The sequence below is a fragment of the Chrysochloris asiatica genome, unplaced genomic scaffold (assembly GCF_000296735.1).
Source record: "Chrysochloris asiatica unplaced genomic scaffold, ChrAsi1.0 scaffold00015, whole genome shotgun sequence".
In the NCBI taxonomy this organism is placed as follows: Eukaryota; Metazoa; Chordata; class Mammalia; order Afrosoricida; family Chrysochloridae; genus Chrysochloris; species Chrysochloris asiatica.
Window position 1 is genome coordinate 12,657,019 of NW_006408533.1, and position 24,553 is coordinate 12,681,571.

At 41.7% G+C, this 24,553-nt stretch overlaps 1 protein-coding gene across 2 annotated transcripts in view; it reads right to left on the bottom strand.

The window, feature by feature from the left end:
* Positions 1 to 618: 618 nt before the first annotated feature.
* Positions 619 to 24,553, bottom strand: part of GAREM (GRB2 associated, regulator of MAPK1) — a 248,827-nt gene continuing 224,892 nt past the window's right edge. Inside the window, exons 4-6 of one of the 2 annotated variants that reach the window (XM_006835048.1) lie at positions 21,304 to 22,476; positions 4,124 to 4,290; positions 619 to 2,647 (exon numbers count right to left, since the gene is read on the bottom strand). In XM_006835048.1, the coding sequence (XP_006835111.1) occupies positions 1,747 to 2,647; positions 4,124 to 4,290; positions 21,304 to 22,476 (2,241 nt within the window). In that variant the 3' untranslated portion in view covers positions 619 to 1,746. Of the gene's footprint in view, positions 2,651 to 4,123; positions 4,291 to 21,303; positions 22,477 to 24,553 lie in introns of both variants that reach the window. The other variant, XM_006835047.1, reaches the window with a different exon arrangement.

Below are 24,553 nucleotides of genomic sequence, written 5' to 3' on the forward strand. Positions count from 1 at the left end.
AATTCAGAAAAATTAGCCATTATGGAGCACAGTTCTTCTCTGACACACTTGATGTCACCATGAGTCAGGACTGACTTGATGGCAACTGTTTGTTAGGTATCAATTTTAACCACGAGACAGATTAAAATTTAATGTCATGAAATATATATTGCGCAGGACAAACATAAGATCTGCAACATTAGACTGGGTGTAGATGTATGTTCCAAAAGATCACAATATCTTGCCTTAGTTATTATTGAATCCTGCATGCCACACTGACGTGATATTGGCTGAACTGCCCAGCACACAGGCTGCAGTTTCATCCGCACGTCTGTTACGTCCAGAATTCAGGGCCGACCTTGATGTGGAGGTAGGGTTGTTTGGATGACGCCTTGCTCAAATGTAAACTTGTCTAAGGTATTCCTTCAAAAAGAATGACGGCACTGCGTTTATTTTGGAATATTTAATCACATTTAGCAAAAATGAGCAGGCTAGTATCTTGGAATTTTTAAAATAAAACAGAAATAAAAATAGAGAGTAAGCATTTTCTTTGGAAGAGGGGAAAAACGACTTGTGGGGAAAAAAAAAAGTACTACAGATATAATATAGTGCATACCCTAACAGGAGATGGTATCTTTTTGACTTCTGAACTCCCCTAAAGCATGTTAAGAACACCTGGCTGGCTCTAAGAAACGCTTTGCAGACCTCTCATCATCCGACACCAGGGAATAGGACACTCAAACCAGAGAAAAATGATCATCTGGCAAAAACTGTCATCTCCCCAGATATTGCCATGGAAGTATAATATGTAAAACCAGCCTTATAATGTGCCTAAAATAAAATTTAATTCTTCAATACAGACTCTAATGATGGTTCCAAGTCTTCAGCTCTGAAGACTAACAAGATTCAACTTCAAGTGACAGGGTTCTGAGACACTTTGGAATTATTCTGTCCCCATTCCTAAGAGAGTCAATTTTGTCAGCCCTAAAATATTAACGGACATTTGAACGTGAACAGATTTTATATAAAATAAACTCAGAATGATGCTTTAAATAAAACAAGTGAGGGTGTATTATGTATACTTAAATATACACATATATAATTTTTCCTCTGCTCAATAAAATTAGCAGCAGTTATAGATAAATTATTGTGGTCGTGATCTGTGTTATTTTTCAAGATGTCACATTACCTCCATCAACAGATGAATTTTGGAAAAAGTCGTTGATTAAAAAGCTTCCCCCACCAAGCATATAACATTAAAGTGTCATTTCATATCACTAACATTTTCAGGCACAAGAGTAAAACAATTAGCATTCAGCAATCAAAATGACAGAGCACAGAATACAGTTAAATGTCTAAAGTCAATCCCCATCTCCAAAGAAGGGAATTATTGTTCAAAACGGTTTGCTTTTTTTTTTTTTTTTTTTAATGTCTTTCAGCTTTGGCTATTTTGTAATAAATATTATACCTTCTCACATAAACCTATTTTGGTAAGAATGAATTCTCAGAACATGCCTTCTTCCTTTTAGCAGCTGTTAGGTGTTGAGTGACGTACAAGGCACACCTCTCAGTGTTCTGTACAGCATTTTTATTGATGTACAAAATAGCCTGTTTACCATTCAAAAACGTAATCTGCATAGTAAGAGTGTCTCTCATTCCTATTTACAGAGAAGGTTTATAGTGCAAAAACATGAAATTACGTCCCAGCCCACCCCTTCTAGCACACACAGTTACCAGTTTTGGTCCATGCTAGCCGGGGTTATTTGGCTATATTTTGGGCCTCCAGCCATTAATGAATTGCATTATCTTCTTCACCTGCAGTTTGCTCAATTTGAAATCCTCAGAGAGGATTTCTTCTGTCAGCTGGACGAGCAAATTCCCATCAATCTTTTCAGTAACAAAGAATGCTATGACATCTTCAGACAGACCAATGAACCGCAATGACTTGGACACTTCTTCTATAGAGAGTCCTGACAGGTCGGCCGGTGGCTGCCAAGGGGAACCATCGCCACAAGAGCGTGGGGCCAGCTGGAGATGGAGTGGAGATGAAAAGGGATAGGAGACAGAAAAGATGTCCTGCATGCCCTTTTGAACAAAATACTGGTCTTCAGAGAGGTCTGGTGACCCAGACTTGGGGTCTTCCTCAGCACCATCAATCTTCAGAGGCAAAGGAGATGTTTCCGATGCAGCTATCTCTTCCACTGCTTTTGGGGCCCGTGGGGGTAAGGCAGGGCATGAAACACTCTGTTTTGTTGTGCCAGCTGCAAGAGTCTTCTCATCAGTGCTCTCCAAAGAGTAGCTTGCTGACTTGGGACAACCAGAGATGCAGTTACTGAATTCTGCAGTGACTGAGCTGGGTTCAATCTGGTTGCCTAAGAGCTCACAGCCCTCAAAATCAAAGGGTGCTGGGCAGTTTCTCTTTGGTGTGCCTGGTGTCTTTTGCCTAGGATAACTATAGCTCCTGCTTGGATCCAATAGGAAATCATTCCGAGTCTGGCTTTCAGATGCTCCCATATAATGGTTAGGCCACGAGAGCCTGGATGACAGAGCTTCAGCAGAGGGGCTTCCAAACGGGGATTTCAGTTCCACAGAATCAGTTTTCATTCGGTTGCACGGATAGCAGGACACAGGAGCACTTTCAGAAGGACTCGTGTCACTCTTAGTAACGCTGCTTTAAATAAGCAAACACAGAAACGGATTAGTGAAGTATCAAAGCCAAAATCCCAAGCCTTTCATTTTCCACAGATGTAATTTGTGAGGAGATATAAGTAATTAGGGAAAAATGTTCTTATCAGGTATTCAAAAATGTACCCACTAACATCATTGATTTTTTTTTTCTTTTTTTTAAAAACAACAACACAATTTTAAATAAAACATCTTGGCAATTAGGGAGCTAGACATACTGATTTAAAATGCTACAGTGGAGATGGCATACGTCTTTTAAAAGACACTAACAAGAAAAGGTCGTCATTACTTAGTGGATGCCTGGATTTTTATGAAGAAAAAGTTCTTGAGCCATGCTTGAGCATCAACAGGTGCCGTGATTAATGAGTGATGTCTGCATTGGACAAGTTTTGAGTGAAAGAGCAGCAAATGGGTGTCCGTGCTTGTCAGCCTTGTGCTGTAGTGATGTGACTACATTATCACTATCCATTACGCTATTTCCATCAATAGGTAGGAAAGCAGGAACAAAGGTTTCAAATGAAGTGTGCAGCTCGCTGTTTACGATTTATTTATGTACAAGTCAATAACATTAGCATAAAGATCGAAATGTTCAAAGCACAAAAAAATACCTGCAAGAAGAGCCACTTTAAACTTTAAGATCACATTTGTAGTCACATTCAGCTCCGGGTGCCATATTTTAAGAGCAACACTGAAACTAGAATGTGCTCAGAGGTAGGTTACCAGGCTCATGAGGGGTCAGGTAGCAATGCCAAGGGAAATAGTGGAATGAACTAAGACTGTTTTCTTTTTGGAGAAGTGAAGGCTTACATCATAGTGGACTTCAAATATTCATAGGGTGACAAAGAAGAAGGGTGGACCTATGTTTGTTTTTCAGACAAAAGAAATAGTCAGTGGAAAGTTACCTGACAGATTTCAACTCAATAATATGAAAGATTTCTAAAAATAATTATTAGCTTTTGCCAATAATGGATTGAGTTACATTGCAAATGAATGCGCTCATAATAGACTGGAAGGGTCCAGGCAGAAGTACAGGGCTACCAGACAGCCATGATCAAGAAGGGATTCCTGTACTGGGTGAAAAGTCACGGGACTTTTTCATTTTTAGGTCCTGGTTGAAGGTGGTACCCGTATGCTTGCGCCAAAGTCAAAGCAGAAAGAACTAGAAGCTGGTTTGTGAGAACCAATGGCAGCTACAGGTTACTTTCCAAGAGAACACAGTTGGCCTAATGACTGCATTTCTCAGAGATTCTTGTGTTATCTTTTCTTCGGAAGACACTGACTACCATCCTAGTTCAAACCTAACCAGATTCCCTTTATGCCTTCCCAGTAAAACTCCTTTAAAAATCAAAACAAAAACACACTTCCACTCCCACTGTTCTACCTAAGTTTTGGTTCAAGAACCCGTGAACTGGCTGACGAGGAGAACCTCGTTGACGTGGGACCTGGCATGAAGACTTACATGTTGTGCAGCCCTGAAGAATAGTAGGACAAGGTGGGGCTGGGAGAACGAGTCTGTTGCCGCGCTGGCTTGACTGTGCGAGGAGGGATGGAGGGGCTTGTGGACAAAGGCTTTGCACTTCGGGGCGGAACAGGTGGGGCGTTCAGGAGCCGGCATTCTTCCCTGACCTGGCGCAGAAAAGAACACTCCGGGTTAGCAACAGACTGACAATGCCACCGGGGCCAGCTCGACCCTGAAGAGTCAAGTCACTGCTAGTAGCACAGTAAGAGAGTGGGGAAGTGAGAAGACTGGAGCAAACAAGAAGGATGGAAACCACAAGACAGAAAGTAGGACACCTATCAAATATTTGCTGGGACAAGCTGATTTTGAAAGAAACTACTTTGGAAACATCCGTACCTGCTGAAATTTAGCAAAGAATGTGTGCTCTTAATGGTATTTGGTTAAAGAGCTAGTGAAATGTGAGGACTTACAAAAGACATGAAGTCCTGGTGTGGCGCTATGGGTTAATGCGCTGGACTGCAATGTTGGCTTAAACTCTAAGATTGGTGATTCAAGCTTAACAGCCGCTCCTTGGAAACCCTATACAGGGTCGCTATGGGTTGGAACTGACTAGATGACACTTAACACCACTACCAATAAAAGACACAAAGCAAAGCAATCATGATATTTCTTTAGTGAAGGCTTAGATGACCATTTCCTATTGAGTTATATTTTATTTATTGTGCAAGTTCCATTCCATTTGATCCAACACCATGGACCTTCTCCATAGACATTCTCTGACTTAAAGTTCCTTCTAGAGCTAAGTTCAGGACTTCTCATATACAAATGTAAATGACCTGGGGATCTTGCCAAAATGCATAATATGATTTAGTTAAGTCTGGGGGTGGGGAGGGAGGTCTCAGACACTCTCTAAATTTTGAACAGGTTCCCAGGGGAGACGGATGCTGTCGGTGCCTGAGCCATACTCTGAGAAGCAAAGTGTTGCTGTTGTAAAGTGTTGTCGAGTCGGTTTCAACCCATAGCGATTCTGTATAGGGGTTCTGAGGAGCAGCTGATAAGCTTGAACTGCCTACCTTGTGGTTCAAACCAACTTTGCAGTCCAGCGCATTAACCCACAGCACCACACACTTTGAGAAGCAAGGCTGCAAGGAGAGTAATGAGGCAGCTCTTCCCACAAAGGGGTACTTTTTATAGGAGCTGCTCTAACGTTCTTGCCTTCCTTTCATATTCACACCAGAGTGGATGGAGGTGACCTGTGCCTTCCACTATCAGCGATCTGCAGTTTGCTGTCCACTCACTAGACACTCAGACTAAATGCCTTTTTCATGAAAAGAACATTTTATGTGTACTTCTCTGTGTCAGGCAGCAGGGGGCGTGTTATACCTGGTTCTGTCTGTCTACCCTGAAGTATGAGGTAAAAATTGGCCAGTTCCTGCTGTGCTTTGAAGTATCTTTGTCTGCTTTGAGGATATGTTCCTATCAATTTTTTCACTTTTGCCTTCAACGCCTCTGGGATAATAAAGACAATGAAAGTCCAAGATCCCATTAGCTTTGGTATGAGGTTTGCATACAAGAAAAATTTTTAAGTTTCACAGTTTCTGCCACCTACACACTGGGCCTCCAGCTGGCTTCCCAGGCCTGATTTACTTGCCAAAGAAAACCAGATGAAAGGTCATGTGACCACAATGATTGGCAAACCTTTCTATGTGAAATGGAAGCAATTTAAATAGTCTCACTTCGTATATTTCTTCCTGGGGCTGGGATCATCCTTCTACCTGGAGACTCACAGCCCAGGTAACCGTGATTCAGTGGATTAGAAAGAAAGAAGGTTTCATCTCAAGAAATCCTTTAAGCTACAATAAGACACCCTGAGCAACAGGCTTTCTTGGTCATTAGCTACAGGCTTCCCCTTTTGGATTTTTCTGGCTAAAATCAATTTTACACTGGTGTGGCACTGTAGGTTCAGCACTGGACTACGAACCACAGGTTCGGCAGTTCAAATCCACCAGCTGCTCTTCAGAAATCCTATACAGGGTCACCATGAGTTGACCCAATGGCACTTAACAACCATAACAAAACGGCAGAAGGAGCTTTAATGAGGCTTTAAAAAGGCGGTGACTGGTTGTGAAAAGAAAACCTAGGAAGAAGTGGATAAAGGGGAGAGAGAGTAACTCAGGAAGCCCAGGGAGACTAGCACACCACTTCAGGGGCTTCTTAAGCAGCTGAGAACCAAGTAGGAAACTGAGGTTCCTGCTCACTGGCTTTGGTGGGGTGGGAGGGTGGTTTATATTTTGCATTATCTTCCGTCTTTTTAATAAATTGTGCATTAGCCAACCGTGTTTCATTCCTTTCTCAGGGAAAGCCTATAGATTCTAGGATGTGCAACTTTATTATAGATGTTTCATTTATACACACTGTAATAAGAATCATGGGAAACCTGAAAGGATAAGGCATCTGACCATTACCTTCTGAACTTTAAAATGAACACTTAGTCACTTTACAAATTTTGGGGTAAGGTGGGGCATACGGAAAACAGAGTTAATGTTGAATTCAATTAGAATTTCTAAATTTTGGATCTAGTCATTAACTAGGATGGTTCATTAGGAATCGTCTGAAATGTCAGCTACAATATCTATTTTAATTTCAAACAGTTGGTTGGCCCAGGGCCTGGGAGTCTGCAGTAGAATGTAACCCAGGGGAGGTCTCTTCTTCCTGTGCTTCCTTCTAATCACAGACAGGCCCTCAAGACCAGGAAGAGCTCCTTTCTGCCCCCTTCTTCCATAATTGGGCAGTCCCAAAGGTTTGCTCATGTGGAAGAGGCACGTGGTGAGGAGGTAAACTTTGCCTGAGGGTTTACAACTAAACCTCAAAACAGAAGTGAGGAGGTAAACTTTGCCTGAGGGTTTACAACTAAACCTCAAAACAGAAGTTAAGACACAGAAAATATTGGAATGGTTACATAGTTGAGAATCTCAGTTTGTAAACAATGTAGTTATTAACACACCTATTTTACAGGAATCTTTAAAGACACAAGTGGCTTGCATCACTCTGAGCAGGTGAGGAGAGGGCTCAGAGGCAGCAGGGCTGATGGCTGCCAACAACACATCTCTGCCTGGCTTCATTGCTGTCTACTTGTGTCAAGTCATACTATGCTGCATATTATAGGGAAAATGATACATTCTGGTTGTTGTTGTTGTCAGGTGCCATTGAGTCGGAACCGACTCATAGCGACCCCATGCACAGCAAAACGAAACAATGTCCGATTCTGGGCCAACCTCATTACCGCTGCCACACTTGAGTCCATCAATGATGTCACCTGGCTGATCCATCTCGTTAGAGGTCTTAATATAAATCTTGGAATTCCAGAAGCTGCGCGGAAACAGTGAGAGTTTATTGTGCCATTTTATCTATTTTCTCACACCTCTATACAATTTTACCTTTCTTTGCTCCTTGATTTGATTCAACACCAGCTATTTATCCGAGAGGAATGTGGCTTGCTTTAAACAAATTTTATTGGTAATAAAAGGCAACTCACACTGCTGATGGCCAGTCTCCCTATTTCCAGTTTTCCCTCCTATTCAATTACAACTTTGAAGTTCTGCGTTTTCTGTACATTCTAAAACCTCAGCATGTAGCTTTCATCACTACACTTCTCAGCTCCATGGGCCCATCTGACTGCTGGGTAGTCTAGTTCACTTGCCTGCCAGTTGAGGTCTGTCTGCAGCCTGTCTCCCATCCATTGTTCTGTTTCTCTACAGCAGGGGCAGGGAATGTCTGGCCCACAGGCCATATGTTGTTGTTGTTGTTAAGTGCTGATGAGTTGGTTCCGATCCATAGCGACACTGTGTAAGGTTTCCAAGGAGCAGCTGATGAGCTTGAACTGCTGACCTTGAGGTTCAAACCGTCTTTGCAGTCCAGTGCATTAACCCACAGTGTCACACCAGGACCTCAAAGTCATGTAGTCTGGCCCTACTAAGGCAACCACAGGCGGGACTCAAAGTTCACTAAATCTAGAAGGCTTTTTCATAGCAACATAAATTTCTATTAATTGATGTCATAAATATCCAAATGGCTCCTGACAGAAAAAAAGGTTCCCCACCTCTGCTCTACAGGAACCTAAACTTTCCTACCTTTCTCTCAGGTTTAATTTTTAATGCTCACCCCACCAAAATGCCAGTTTCTTAGGTCCAGCCCCAAATGTTACATCTCAAGTAGCACTAGAAGTGGTTACGGCTTCAGAGCTCTGGTAACACATACTGTCCACATTTACTTACTTCTCACCCACACTGAACTCACCTCAAAGCCAAAATGGCAGAGACTGCCATCATCATTGTTGGATTGACCAATGGTGAGGAGAGTTTGAGGATCTGTCACTTACCATGGTACTCAGAATGTCAAGAGAGGTAAAAAGATGCCATGAAATGCAGGCAAATGGCACCTGTACATCCTTGACATTTTTATGTAGAACTTGTTGCTGATAAGTTATTTGGACTGGATGCTAATTTTTCTAAGTGTCTTTAGATTAGTGTCAATTTAGTAAGAAAAAAGCTCCAGCAGACCTTAACTGGCACACATCTCTGTCCCACTACACTTTGACATAGTATTAGATATTGTGGTTGCAGGGGTATAGGTTTGGCTCTAGGTTTAAAGAAAGCTTTAGGGTGACAGTCTCAGAGAGTTCTACGCTGTATTATCTACTTTCTCAATTTGTCTAGCCTTTTTAAATTTTTTTTTTTTAATACAGAATATGAGTTCTGCTCCATATTCTATCTGGGGCCAGCTATTGTAGGTTCTGGTCAGAATGCTCAATGATGGTAGCCAGACGTGATCTAATATTCCTGATCTCAGAGGTTGGTTGAGGTTGAATCTCTTACAGGCTAGCATCTTCACTGTGCTTTTGGTTACATTTTACTGTTCTGTTCCTGGTGAATTGAGACCCACAGAAGTGTCTTAGATAGCCGCTCCTAAACTTGAAAGATTCCTAGATGCTACTCACCCTAGTAGAATGCTGTTGTAAAGTGCTGTCAAGTTGGTTCTGACTCACAGTGACCCAGAATAGGTCAGATCATAATTTTTTTGAACTGTGTATGACATTTTCTTTTCGGGTGAGTACTACCATCACTTGCAGATTATGGCTGACCTTTGCGTAGCTATAGGAAATTTCTGGCTATGAGTAGCTTGGGTGTTTGCAGAGACACTCCTTGTACCAAAAGCTCTACTATTTATGACAGGGTCAATGAGTACAGCATGGATTTGGGTGGCACCGGAGTGAGCCAACGCCCATTTGTAGCTACAACCTTTCTTCATGAGCAAATTCTCTGGTCTAAAGATTTTCTTTCTGGCTGTTACACATCTGGTCTAATCCTCTTTCACCTTCCCTTTTCACACAAGTCTTTCCCTTCTCTAAAACATTAATGATTCTCTTCTTATTTAATGTAAGCCATCAGTACCCCGGCATTAATACAACTTTCCTAGCAGCAGATTGCTAACCTCAGAACTAAATATAAAATTAAATTTATCAAGAGATGAAAAGAAGAAGTTTTGTTCTTTCAAGAAATGCCACTTTTCTTTAGTCTACGAGGCATAAATTAGGGAGGCACAAATGACTACCATGGTACACAATGACATGATCTGACAGAGTCTGAAGTACGTAGGAAAAGTGTCTGCCATGGGGCACCACCCACTTCCATTGTCCCCAAGGCATAATTTAGCTGCATATTGAATCAATTTCACTTTTTTACTCACTTTTTTCATTAAATCTGTATTGTTCATTTATTTGTGTATATATATATATACACACACACACGTATTGCTCTTGTTAAGTGCCTACCCTGGAGTCAGTTCCAACTCCTAGTGACCCTGTTTCCGAGGAACAGCTGGAGAGCTTGAACACTCACCTTGAAGTCGAGTGCTTATCCTATAGTTATATATATATATGGTTGAACTAGTATTGAATACACAAAAATGAGTAGCCTATGGAAGTAGTTGGGAGGGTGGGAGACAAACACACAATCAAGCTACTAATTGGTGGCTGTAACAATAGAAGTAAGTACATGGTTGTGTGGGAGTAACATGACTGTACTCCAGAGACAGAGCAACAAATTCCTAAGACATTTTTCTGAGACAAGTCTTGGGGAAGAGGACACAACATTTCCGAGGCATGAAAGAACAACCAGAATGATATTCCGCTTTGGAGGCTTAGGTGGCGAGACAAATACTGGTTCCATTTGTCAGAAATGTAGAAGAACAGAGTGTATGAGAAACCAGAGTTCAGCTTTGAAAACACAGTTTGAGTTGCATGTTCTATGTAGAGATAGAAGCTGAAGTCACGGTGAGAAGCAGAAGGTGGAAGTCCTAAAGGTTAGGCCGAAGAGGAGACAAAAGAAGGAGAAAAACAAGGGTCTGGATCTTACCACTTACAGAACAGGAGACCTGCTAGTGAATGGTGTCAGGGAAGTGAGGGAGGAGAGGCCGGCAAGAAGACAACAGCATCAGAGGTGTCAGGAAATCAAGAAAGATCTGGAAGAGGCCCACCGAATGTGATAGTAGACCATTGGTGATCTGAGCAGCCATGGCTGAGTTAAGGGAGGGGAAGAGCAACAGCTAGATTCCAGTGAGTCCAAGAGTAGGAGGTGAGAGAAGAGGCAATAAAGAACACTGGTTGCAAAAGGAGGAGAAAATCACAGTTCTTAGAAGGGCTGCTGGATTGAGAGAGGCATGCCTTTCTTTTTCTTTAAAAAACTTGGAAGAAACAGGGACAATGCGCGCACGTACGTACCTACGCTGGAAGTGAAGTGCATGTTTCCACTCTCTGCCTTAGTGCTGCATCCCCAGTCACAGAAAGCTAGAAAAGTCATTACTGGTAGTGTCTCAAACAGCTAAAATAAAGACCACACCCCTGATGGAACAAATGACTTTGGAAAGCTTCACGTTTCTAAGTAAAGGTGGTCAAACAAGTCGAAACTCAACTCCAATCTCTGGTCAAAATTAAATGTGTCACAGAATGAGACTATTTTTAGAACACTGTCTACGAAGTTTAACTTGATTTCTTCACTCCTGGAACAGATATTTAAGCTTCCTTTTCCTTCCCAACTCTTTATGGTCCCAACTTTCGTGACTGAGGAGGGCAATGGGCATAGTGTAAAGCACTGATCATCGGTGTAAAAGGTCTTCTTACTCTTGATTACTATTATTAGGTGCTACCAGGTCAGCTCAGACTTCTAGTGACCCTGTGTACAAGCAAATGAAACACTGTTGCCGGCCAGCTCCTCTACCATTCTCACAATTGCTTTGTTTGAGCCCCTTGGTGCTGCCACTGTGTAAATCCATCTCCTTGGGGGTCTTCCTCTTTTACACTGGACCCTCCACTTTACCAAGTATGATATTCTTCCCCAGGGACTGGTCCTCCAATAACCTGTCTTTTCATGTTGTTGTTGTAAAGTGCTGTCAAGTCTGTGCCAACTCATTGCAACTCTGTATATAGGGTTTCTGAGAAGCAGCTTGTGGGTTTGGACTGTGGACCTTGAGGCTAGCTGTCCAGTACTTATCCTACAGGGCCACACAAGTATGCTATAGCCACAATAAAAAACAAAAAAAACAAAAAAGGAGAATTTGTTAATAGTGTCAAGCTAATTATCATATGGTTGGAAAGTAGGGTTACAAATAGATGTTTGCTATTGTGTTGTTAGCTGCCATCAAGTCTGCTCTGATTCATGGTTCAGAGGATATATATTCACACACTATGTGTCTGACTTCCAAAGGGTTAAAAGAATAAAAGAACGCCAAGAGATAGTAGGTGTTTATAAAACAATACAATATGACAGAGAGGGCTTTCTGCTTTGATTTTGTTGTTTTTGTTAGGTGCCACTGAGTCCATTTGACTCACTCCTGGTGTGGCACTGTGGGTTAATGCACCAGACTGCAAAGCCGTTTGAATTGCAAGGTCAGCGGTTCAAGCTCACCAGCTGCTCCTTGGGAACCATATACAGGGTTGCTATGAATCGGAATCAACTCAATAGCACTTAACAACAACAACCACCCCCATGAGGCAGAGTAGAACTGTTCCCCAGAGTTTTCTAGGTTGTAACCTTTATGGGAACAGATCTCCAGGTCTTTTTTCTGCAGAGCTGCTGTGTGGATTTGAACCACCAACCTTCCACTTAGCAAATGAGTGCTTAACCACTACACCATTAGGGGTCCTTTTTGGCATGACAACCTGCAGGAAGTTTTGTCTTCTTTCTTGCAACTCTCCACTTGTCTTCTCTAGAAGAAATGATGCTGTCACACCCCTAGCTAACTAGACTAAAGAGACAACTTTAGATAGGTAAATGGAATATTCACTATGATATATATTTTGCTTTACTGTTTTTAGATAGTTTTTTGGGAACGTGAGTGAAGAATTTCAATAGCAGTATTCACTCCACATGGAGTCCTGGTGTGGTGCTGTGGGTTAATGCACTGCACTGCAAGGTCAGCAGTTCAAGTTCACCAGCCGCTCCTCAGAAACCCTATATAGGGTCGCTGTGGGTCAGAACTGACTCCATAGCACTTGACCACAACAACAATTCACTCCGTATGGAGTCCTGGTGTGGCGTTATAGGATAAGCATTGGTCCATAAAGTCAGTTTGAACCGCTAGGTAGGAGGCTCAAAGCCTCTAACCACTCCTCGGATGCACTTAACAACAAAAAATTCAACCTATACAAGGGGCCTGGGGACCCTTGCTTGGGAGGCCACACTTCTCTGTTTACAGTTTTAAATTTTCCATCATATGCTCCTGTCCCAAGGATCGCACTTGGAAGGTAGGTGATGAATCCCAGGCAGGCATAGATCATTTTGTTTCCATACTGACAAACATTCAGAAAATATATATATATTCTAGAGGATAATGATCTAAAACTGGACTCACCTTTCCCATTTGTTTTTTTTCTCTAAAAAGGCCAATTCAGGATGTCACTGATGCAAAGAAAAGCGTTTTGTAATCATACTTCCCTGAACTTTGTAACTTTGCCTTCTCTGCATGCTCTCTGCCCTGTAGTGTGCATTTCTTCCCACACTCCCTCTCCCAGATAACAAAATCAGTAGAGCCTTAAGAAATCGTATTTATAAAGAGGCTTTTATACAAAGAGTTCATAACCCTGTCACATAGTTATCAGGGAATATTTCCAGTCAAACAGAAATTCAAGTTTTACACTGACAGAGTGGTGGTGATACAATTAACCTCTAACCAATTAATTATGGGAGGGCAGATGTGATTTACAGTCAAAATTCGGATTCTCAGATGCATAGTTTTCTTTTCCAAGTTTTATGTATTTACGAGAAGGCCTCAAAACAGACCTGGCTCTGAAATGGCCTGCACCGTCCTCGCCTCAGGCAAGGGAAGCCAAGGGGAGAGAGCAGGCACTCACTCGCTCAGAGGCTAGAGGGGCAAGTTGCTCTGAAAAGATGTTCTTGTTTAAATTCTTCCATGGACTGCTTCCATGGACTCAGAAGAAAGAGCTTTTCTGAGCAAGAAGGATAATAAATGATTGATAGATTTAAATCGTTTATAATCTTCCTATCAAATATAAACTAGGCAATGTTGTTAAGTGCCGTCGAGTCGGTTCCGACCCATAGCGACCCTGAACAGGGTTTCCGAGACCGTAAATCTTTACGGGAGCAGAAAGCCTCATCTTTCTCCCGCAGAGCAGCTGGTAGTTTTGAACTGCTGACCTTGCGGTTCGCAGCCCGATTCGTAACCCCTATGCTACCAGAGCTCCAATATGCAACAGAGTATTATAATTACTACTGTTAGCATTCGAATCTTTTGAGTGTTGTAGTGAACACAGGAGGAGAAAAAGGAAAAGCTCTGGGCCTAGAAGGTTTCATTTAAAACCAAACTAACCTACAGGAAGACAATGAGCGTGTCAAAATGACCAAAACAATAATTTAGCCCATATTTCAATTAACAAATGGGAATGTAGGTAGGGCTTGCCTACAGAGTAGATGCATTCCTCAAAAGTTGTAATTAAAATTAATTAAATGTCAAATGCCCCAGGAGACCTCATAAATTAGAGGAATCCTCAGTAAATCTTTTTATAGAGGATTAATCTGTTTAGTGCCTAATCGTGAATATTAATACATCAGGTTTACTTAGGGAAATCTGTCCTTTAATGTCTTTCCTAATATTAATATTTGATAGAGGAAAAACAGCCCAGAGAGAAAAACAAAATAAAATGATGTGAATAAATTCAGAGTACAATCCATTCTTACAGCCACTCTCTCTCAGCACGTAAATAAATGTTTTTATAACTATTTCTTCACTGGGTGCTTATGTGAGGCCCCTCTTTTTGAAAGGTGAACCACACGTCAGAATTATGCTGGGACAATAATCGAGCCATGCCCCAGGAACTCAAATATCCAAGACAACTTCTCAGCTTTACTATTAATACTGGAGTTTTGGAGTTTGGAATGTTAGAGTTTCTTTGGTAGGTATTGCAGCTTTAGAGCAACACAAGGCATTTTCATGGGCACTCTAATTCCTCAAGCCCCTAATACCCCCATTAAAGGATTATAAATTATTACGATCCCCAGAACGTCAAGCACTTCAGTAGCTCTTTTAGTCTATGACAATTACTAATTGGGCTCCACAGCTAGGTCACTATAACACATGTCTTATCACACAGACATTTTCTTAGTCAGATGAAAAGTATGTTTTACTTTAAAACCCAATGTAGCAAAAGAAACTACTACATGCACTTCTGCCCTGGGTGACACAAATGGTTAAGTGCTTGATAGACGGGGGTCACCATGACTTGCTATTAACTCGAAGGAAACCACCACTATCACCATGACCACTGCTGCCACCACCCATGACCAGCCCCACCATGCACATCTGGCACATAAGGAACAACTGTCCCCGAAATGCACACACTGCTCTGTTTTTATAGACCCTTAGATATGCCTCTATTCTAGGACTCACTGCATTGGACTGTACTGTTTGTATGTTTATATCTCCACTAGACTGTGAGCTCCTTGAGGGTAAGGCTTAATTCAGTTTTATTCATCACTGGATCTCTAGGATTTGGCACAAAAACCTAACTCAGGAGGTGCTCAAGAAATGTTGGTTGAATGTATGAATGACTTAAAAAAATTTAAAAAAAAGTAACAACTGTCCCCTCCCTAGGTGCTTTTGAGATGGGTGCCCATCTGGTGGCCTCGATGCCTCTGAGGCAAGCCTATGCATCAGAAGAGAATGACTTTCCTTCTCCAATTTTTAATCAAGAAAGGAGAGGGAAAATCTCCAAAATATCACTTCCTATCTGGTGTGGCATTGTAGGATAATGCACTGGATTGCATGGTTGGTGGTTCAAACTCACCAGTCACTCCCCTGAAACTTTATACAAGGTCACTAGGAGTCAGAACTGACTCGACGACACTTAACAATAACAACAATCTGACCAAAAGGAACTCTGGTAGCTCTGGAACTAGGCAGCTAACTTCAAGGTCAGCAGTTCAAATCTACCAGTTGTTCCACAGGAGAAAGATGAAGCTTTCTGCTCCTGTAAAGATTTATAGCCTTGGAAACCCTATATAGGGTCACTTTGAGTTGGAATGTACTTGGTGGCACACAACCACTACCACCACCATCTGACTCTAAACTGGAATATGTCTTACATTAAGTCACTGCTACAATTTATTGAATGCTTACCAAGTGCAAGGGAAAAGTGCCAAGTACTTTGTACAATGTGATAATGCAACAAAGAAGTTGTTATTATCCCCACAGGAACTGACTCAGGGAGCTTAAAGATTTTGCTCAAGGTATGAAGCCATAAGTGGTAGAATGAGGATTCAAACCAGAGTGTGGCTCTAACACACAATGTTACATGGTCTCTAATGATTTATTCATGGCCTGCGGCAGGTCAACCGTCTCTGCTTCCAGTTACATTTGAGAAGGGAATTAAGACTCCAAAGATGCCTACTGCGTCCTTCCATTTCCTCATCAACTGTTCAGCCTGTCTGAGAGACACCTAGACAGTCTAACTCACTTCTCTATCATTAAATCAGTTTTTCCAAATACCTACTGGGTTAGGCCCAGTCAACCTAGCATTAAATTCACTCTTTAAATTTTATTTCTCTCAGATATCAACAAGGCAATCTGTTTCATTAAAAGACCTTTATTTATGATGAACTTTCAGCTTCTTAACAATGAATATGGGTTAGAAATCTAATAACTCAATCCCTATGTCTTGTTTCTCATGAGTTATGAGAAGGAATGGCAGTCTATCATAAAGGCTAACTAATTCCTCATTAAAAATGCACATAAAACTTGGTTTAAATCAGTCCTTCACAACTTGGAGCTATCTTAGAAATTGCTGAGATGTCAGCAACCAACCCCAAATGAATGTATTTCTTTCTGTTACTGATGGAGGACACTGATCACTGGGCTCCGAGGTCCTAAGATAGGATAAGGTAGGATGTTGTTGTTGGTAAGTGCTGGTGAGCTGGCTCTGACTTACAGCAACCTTGTATAGGGTCTCCAAGAAGCAGCTGGTATATTTGAACTGCTGACCTTGTGGTTCAAACAGAACTTGTGGTATAGTGCATTACCCTGCAGAGCCACACAATGTGCATAAATGATCTTAGAAGACTTGTGACCTTATAGTTTTGATAGCAATTTATAATTCATTACATAAATCAGAGAAATATGGAAGTCAAAATACTCTATTTACAGAGTAGTCATTCTAGTCACTGCTTTCTAAAATGGCACCTTCCGGGGGTGGGGGTGGGGAATAGTCCATAAAGATTATTACTTGCAAGAAAAAAAAAAAAAGAAAGAAAACATTATTACTTGTGGAATGCATATGGGTAAATACTGTAGAAAATTAAAATTATGGATCTAGTTACCATCTAGTTGATTCTATCGCATGGTGATCCCATGTGCTTCAGAGTAGAACTGTACATAATGCTTTCTAGGGTGTGACATTTTAGAAGGTGATCACCAGGCCTTTCTTCCAAGGTGTATCTGGTGAATCTAGTACTAGTTTGTACCACCAAGGGACATCTAAAATTATGGATCAAAAAAACCAAACTGGTTCCATCGAGCAGCTTCTGACTCATTGAGACTGTATGTTACCAAATAGCACTGGTTTATAGGATTTTGTTGGCTGTAATTGCCAAGTTTTCTTCTATGGTGCTGCTGGTGATTTTGAACTGCAAACCTTTAGACTAGCTGATGAATGCAAGCTGATTGTGCCACCCAGGGACCTTAAAATTATATAAAGCCTATAAAATTGAACATTTGCTTTAAAACACATACATGAACCAGTAAGTTCCACTTAAGTGGGGCTGTAAATCATTTGATCTGGGGACAACTTGCACAATTAAAAAAAAAATGAAAATGTCACCACTCAGTTTGCTACAATTCTAGGGGTCACAGTGGCTGCGTCCCTTCTCTACACTGGAACCATTTGCATTTCCCTAGGTCATTCTTTTTGGGCAGGAAATAGCCTCTCATACTCTGTAGAGGTCAGCAACAGAGCTCTGAGTTTAAAAAACTGTTTTAAACAATCTTTAAAGAGGATGCGAGATGACTGGAACATAAGGCTAGATTGCCCCATCAAGTACCAAATGTCTGAATTCCTCCTCCACTGAGGAGTTCTGTTTGGCTGACAAGTGAATTTTCCTACTTAGGAGAGGAAAGGACGGCGATGCACAAACGGAACAGATAGCAAATCTGCAGCACAACACGGGGAACCCAGGAGGCATTATCATGGAAAGGGAAAGACTGGTCCTCCTAGTTATTCTCACTCTAAGGAGAAGATCTCACAAACATGTGTCACTACTCAGGACAATGATGTTGGAAGTGACAATGAGAACAATTATTAGCAAAAGACGAGAGTGACAGGGCTGCAATGGAGCCTCTAGATCTGAAAAGGACTGGGTTGTGCGCTATACCCAGAGTAGATTCAACAGTGGCCAGTTTAGCTTCTTTGACGATGAACGACATATATTCCTCTAGCACCTTCAATTCCTCGGAAGCTGGTGGGAGTGGGCGTGTTCCCAGACACTGTCCAGCCAGTCCTCCTTTTATTGTCTGGTGGGATGGCCGTTAGACACACTGCTCATCATCTCTCTCCCAGGACTCACTCCACTGAAACTAGCCAAAGAAGAAGCTTTATTTAATTCTGTGGGAGTACTTGAATTTATGCCCTATTAAAGTTCCCCTTTGAAAATTACAAGCTGAAGCCACATCTAACAGTGATGACGTTCTCTGGATCCCATGGACACCCTAAAAATGGAAAATTCATTTCATGGTCACAGAACCAATAAAAATATGACTTCATATGAAATGCCCTTTCTCTTTTCTGTTTTTTTGGTAAGTAAATGAAATGACTTCAGGTGTTTGTAAGAAAATCTTCATGTTTATAGCATTTTATAAACAGTACACATGCTCTGCAAAGTTTCTTACATCCTAAGAAATTAAAGTTTAGAATGAGGGCCAATGTCTTTTCCTCTCCTGTAAGATTTGCTTTTAGTTTCAAATTCAACTCTTGCATTTCCCCTCTCCCTGCACCAAGTGGTAGGGTCAAAATCAGACTCTTAATTCTTAGGCATCTTTCCTTGACCAGAGAATGAGAAGCGATACTTGCTTCCTACCTCTGGGTTTGGTTAGAGGAATGACCTGTGGGTGTGACCATCCTGGGTGAGTCAGTCAGTCAACCAACAGGAGTTCCTTCTAGGTGTCAGGTAGGAAAAGCTGATGTGGTCTCCTTCCTATTGAAGACCAGGGTCCTAACCAAGTAATATCAAATGTATGACTGAGCTGAGACCACCTAAAATTGCCTCAACTCCTTGCTATGAAAAACAACCCCTCACTTTTTTACTGGCTTTTTGATGACTTCCTCAGGGAACTGATATGAATACAACAGCTAAGGAATCCAATTCCACCAAGACTGGCCCCAACTTTTCCCCAGCACATCTAGTCACTTCCAGATCCCTGGAAGGTCTGTAAGGAGCAGGGCAAAGTCTTACAGCAGGTTTCTATGCCCTGGAGCAAACAGGTAGAATCTTGGGTAGATTTTACAGTCATGTGGACTCTTTACAGACAGCTAAGTATCATGACTGTTCTTCTAAACTCTGCTTCCCCATATTCGGGGCTGACTGTGATCTAGCTCCATACTTGGAGCCACCCGGCCTTTTTCAATGAACCCAACAGAACATATGTAAAGCTTAAGTGTTTAAAGCTGTCCCAGCGTCTAGCTCTTTACTCACGTAATGTTGGGTGTCTGCATACTCTTCTTTCTCATCCCTCTGCTCTTCCAATTCTTGAATATTTTCTAACCCTTATTTAAAATGTCACAGTCTCCACAAAGGCTTCTGTTATCCACCCCTCAACAAGCAGCATCTCTTTCTCTCCTGAATTCCCACACACAGTGTATATCTACATCTTACTTATATCATTCACTACCTTTTAACTTATCTCTCATCATTTAGACATCCCAAAAGTACTAAAACTTAAGAGGTCAGTTCTTACTGATGGTTGTATTTCTAGCCTCCAGCCCAGAAACTCCATGGCTTTTGGTCACCTTTATACATCCGAAAAGTACTAAAGCTTAGAGTTCAGGTCTTACTGGTGGTTCATATTTCTAGACTCCAGCCCAGTAACTCCATGGCTTTGAAACTGTGTTCTTCACACCCCAGAGTTCTACAGAGGTATGGGGAGGGAAGGAAAGAGGGAGAAAAGAGAGCTAAAGGGAGAGGAGGGCGAGGGAGAGTGGGGGATAATCAAGATCTCCTTCCCAACATTTTGTGCTTCAGTCAGATTAGTTTTAATCTTAACTCTTTATATTGGAATTTATATAAATGTTCACATATTTCTTAAAGGGCTTTCCTGGGGAAAGAAAAAAAGGAAATCACTGCAGTAAATATTGTCAGATAAATGAACAAAATTCTATCCAGTGCCTCTAGCACTTTCTTCCTTAAAGATAAATGAAATCCAATGATCAAACATGAGTATCAAAAGTTTTGAATGTTTTGAATGGCTGTCAATTAAAGAACATGGCCAAAGCAGAGGGCCCCATTTCTGTCTTGTGTCTTCACATTAAAATTTGATAGAAGCCTCCTTAACCTCCGATTGAGTTATGTTTACAGAATTAAAAGAACACTACCCGGACTCCTGTGGGGAGTGTGTGTACATGTGCGTGTGCCATCATGCTTTGCTAGCAATGTAATTTCAGGGACACAGAGAGGGTTACAAGTAATTCTGATACCTCTTGCTACCATTCTCTCCCACCTTCTGACCTGCCTCAGTCTCTTCCATCATTTTAAACGGCATTAGCATCCACTCTGTTGCTCACACTAAATACCTAGTGGTGGTGGCGCAGAATCAGTTCCGACTCATAGTAACCCTGCATAGAGTTTGAGGCTGTAAATCTTTACAGAAGCAGAAAGCCTCATCTTTTTCCTGGGGAACGGCTGACAGTTTTGAACTGCTGAACTTGAGGTTAGCCACCTGACTCGTAACAACTACACTACCAGAGCTCCTTAAATATCTAGTTGTTGTTGTTGTTGTTAAGTGCCTTCGAGTCAGTTCTGACTCATAGCGACCCTTATAAGGGTTTTCAAGGAGTGGCTGGTGAGCTTGAACCACCGACCTTGCGGTTCAAACCAACTTTGCAGTTCAGCTCATTAACCCACAGCGCCACACCAGGACTCCTAAATATCTATTAGTTTACCTTAATTTCTCTCCTTTCTTTACTCCCCACACGAATTCATCAGTAGATGCTGTTGGATCTTCCTCTAAATATATTCTGTAGAGCTTATTCTTCTTTGATTTGATGTCTATGGCTACCAATTGCTATGTTCCAAAGCATCCTTATCTCCTATCTATTTTACTGCAACAGACTTCTATTTGATCCCTGGCTTCTACCCTCTCCTCTCCGTAATCCATTCTCTACACAACAGTAAAAGTAATGATTAAACCTCTCCTGTCAAATACTCCTCAGAGTGTTTCTCATAAAATGTACAATAAAACTTTTAACTAGTAAATATCATCTAGCTAGCCTTTCTATTTCACGCCAAAATTTGATGGTTCTGACACTCTTTAGCTGGGGCGTTTCCCTTTCTTTATGGAAACGGTGAATGACTGAGCAGACAAACATAAAAGACTGGCACATCACTCAAAAAATAGAAACCACTTACGGCTTCAGATTTGGGAGGCACTGGAGGTGGAGGTAGGGCGATATCTGAAGACTTCATTGCTGCTCCCAGAGCCCCAGGGGCAGGAAGAGGAGAAGTTACACATTTAGACCGGACAGAACTTCTGAAATGATCACATCTGCTCTTCTCGCTCAAGGATCGAGTGAGAGGCTGATGGCTGGTCTTGCTTTCATCCAGCCACAACTCCTCATAAGGAAGTTCCGACTTCCCAGGGATGCCTGTTGATTCTTCACTAGCTTCTGGGAAAAGGTAGTCGCTTCCGCTATCACCAGGGTCCTGGTAGGGCAGGATGTCATTAGGAAAGGGGGTCCACTCTCCCCCAAGGTCTCTGCAGCCGTGGAGGTTCACCTCGCTGTTTCCATGGAGATTGTTGCCATACACACACACTGAAAGTCGGTGGAAGGACTGGGTGAGCTCATCGCGGGCGTAGCTAAGGGAATTGGACACGTGGTTGTGGCCAGAGCACCGGCCCTTCTTGGGGCTCTTGCAATCCTCATTCCAGTCAGTTTTCACGTCACGGACAGCCCGTGAATACTCATCAATGTCAAATTGTTCTTGGCAGATTCCCAGCCAGTGATGGACCAGGGTTTCGGGCCATACTTCACCCTTCATGAGGTGTTCTGGGAGGCTAAACTTGGGAACAGTCAAGTGCAAAGGGAAGTGCATGGGGAGGATCTTGTTGTTCCGCAGAACACAGCAAACCACCACTGTCTTGGTCTGGATGTTGACAAATTTGTAACGGTGTCCCTCACGGATGAAGTGGAGATCATATGGGTTTCTCGGAGGGGGACTTGGCACGGTCACATTCACAGGTAGCCTGGTTTTCTCCACAATGTTGCGGATGGTGTGTTCACCCTCCTGCATCTGAAGCTCCAGGGGACTGCGGGTGCTAAACCTGCCCTTGCATTGGAATGGAAGGCTGATGCTTTCATTGGTCCGGTGGTTCATGCAAATGAGGCACGGCATTTTGCCTTTACCCAGTTTGCTGATAGAATTGAGCTTCCCGATCTTTTTGAATATCGTGTTGAGTCTTGACTTTTCCTTGAAAGTCTTTGCATATAGGATTTCTGCCTGCCCCATTAGAGTGAGTTCATCTCCGGTACAGAGGGTGATGTTGTAAACTTCGGTGTCTTCATTGCATTCACCTGAAGCCACCTACAATATGATAAATCCAATTTTAGGTTAATTTCCTTTAGTTTTTTTCACATGAGACATAAAGAGTTTAATAACATGCACATAGGAAAATACTGTGTTTTGTTTTCATACCAAATTAGGCTTCATTTCTTTTATAAGATTCATAGGGCTAATAATAAGCATTTTTTAAAACTGATATATATGTTTGGATTTTTAAAAACATATTATTTTTCCTGGAGACAAAAGTAATCTATATTCATTAACAAAAAATTGGGAAGTATAGAAGAAAAACATACAGCAAACAGCACCCATGACTCTGATTCAGAAATGCCGTTGCTGTTGAACTGGCTTCCAATTCACGGTTAGCCCATGCACAGTAGAACGACACGCTGTCTCATTCATTCCCATGATGGGTTGCCTATTGGACCATTGCAACCCACAGGGCTTTCACTGGCTGGTTTTCAGCAGTTTGCCAGGCCTTTCTTCCTAGTTGTCTGAGTCTGGAATCTCTGCTGACACCTGTTCAGCACTGTAGCAAACCCCGATGAATGGGAGCTGTGTGTGAAGAGCATTGGCTGGGAATCAAACTCAGGTCTCCTGCCTGGAAAGGAACAACAGTAACACTGGGCCACTACTGTTCATGACTCAGAGACAACCATGGCTAACCATTGAGTCAGTTCTGACTCACAGCAACCCTCTCTAGGGTTTCTGAGGAGTGGCTGGTGGGTTTGAACTGCTGACCTTGCTATTAGTATTGGCAGTCTTGTGCTTATCCTACAGCACCACACCAAGATTTCATGTTAGTGCTAGTGGTAATGTGCCGTGAAGTCGGTTCTGACTCATAGTGATCCTGTACAGGGTTTCTGAGGCTGTAAATCGTTATGAGAGCATAAAGCTTCATCTTTATCCAGTGGTTGTTTTGAACTGCTGTCCTTGAGGTTAGCAGCCCGACTCATAACCACTATGCTACCAGAGTGCCTCTAAGACTCCACAGAACACTTTATTCTATAGATAATTTTGGGGGGAGATTAATATTATCCTTTTTTTTTTCCAGTTCTAAATAATGCTTTCATGAACACCACTATAGAAAGTCCCTTATTTCTGTTTTGCTAATTTTACTATAGAAAACAAAGGATTGAAAAAAAAACTATTTCCTGTTCTTTTATAAATTTTGTTATTGTTAGATTCCAACTCTTAGCAACTCTATGCACAACAGCAGGAAATACTGCTCGGTCCTGAACCATCCTCACAACTGTGACATTTGAGCCCACTGCTGCTGCCACTGTGTCAACTCATCTCCTTGGGGGTCCTTCCTCTTTTTCATGGACCCTCCACTTTACCAAGTATGATGTCCTTCTCCAGGGACTGGTCCCTCCTAATAACATATTCAAAGTATGAGAGATGAAGTTTTGCCGTACTGTCTTCTAAGTAGTATTGTGACTGTACTTCTTCCAACACAGATTTGTCAGGGTACTTTTAATATTCTAGTACTAGCATAGTGGATTACGCATGGTCAGCAGTTCAAATACACCAGCTATTAGAGGGAGAAAGATGAGGCTTTCTGTTTCCATACAAGTTTACAGCCTGCTAACAGTTTTGTATAAACAGAATAAAAAATAAAATAGAATGTATCAATCTATGTATCAGAGATATATAAACACACACCCCACCCCTAAATTTCACAGGTTCGCTATGAATCGGAACCTACTTGATAGCATGCAGCATGCTTTATAAATAGTTCACATTTATTGGATATCAGAAAATAGATATATTAGGAATAGTAATAGATATAATTAAACAGATTGTTGTTAAGTACTGTGGAGGTGGTTCCAACTCATAGCGACCCTGTATAGAGTTTCTGAGGCTTTAAATCTTTGCAAGAGCAGAAAGTCTCATCTTTCTCCCACAATTTAACAGATAATAGATACAAAAATTAGAAAATTCTATACAGGCTTAGCATGAAATCTCTGCTAACAGCTTTGTATAAATAGAATTTAAAAATGAAGAAATGGGATGTACCAATCTGTATCAGAAATAAGAAACCTAAGTTTCTTTAAGTTACCTAAGTTATAACTTAGCTATTATCATAAATTCTGTA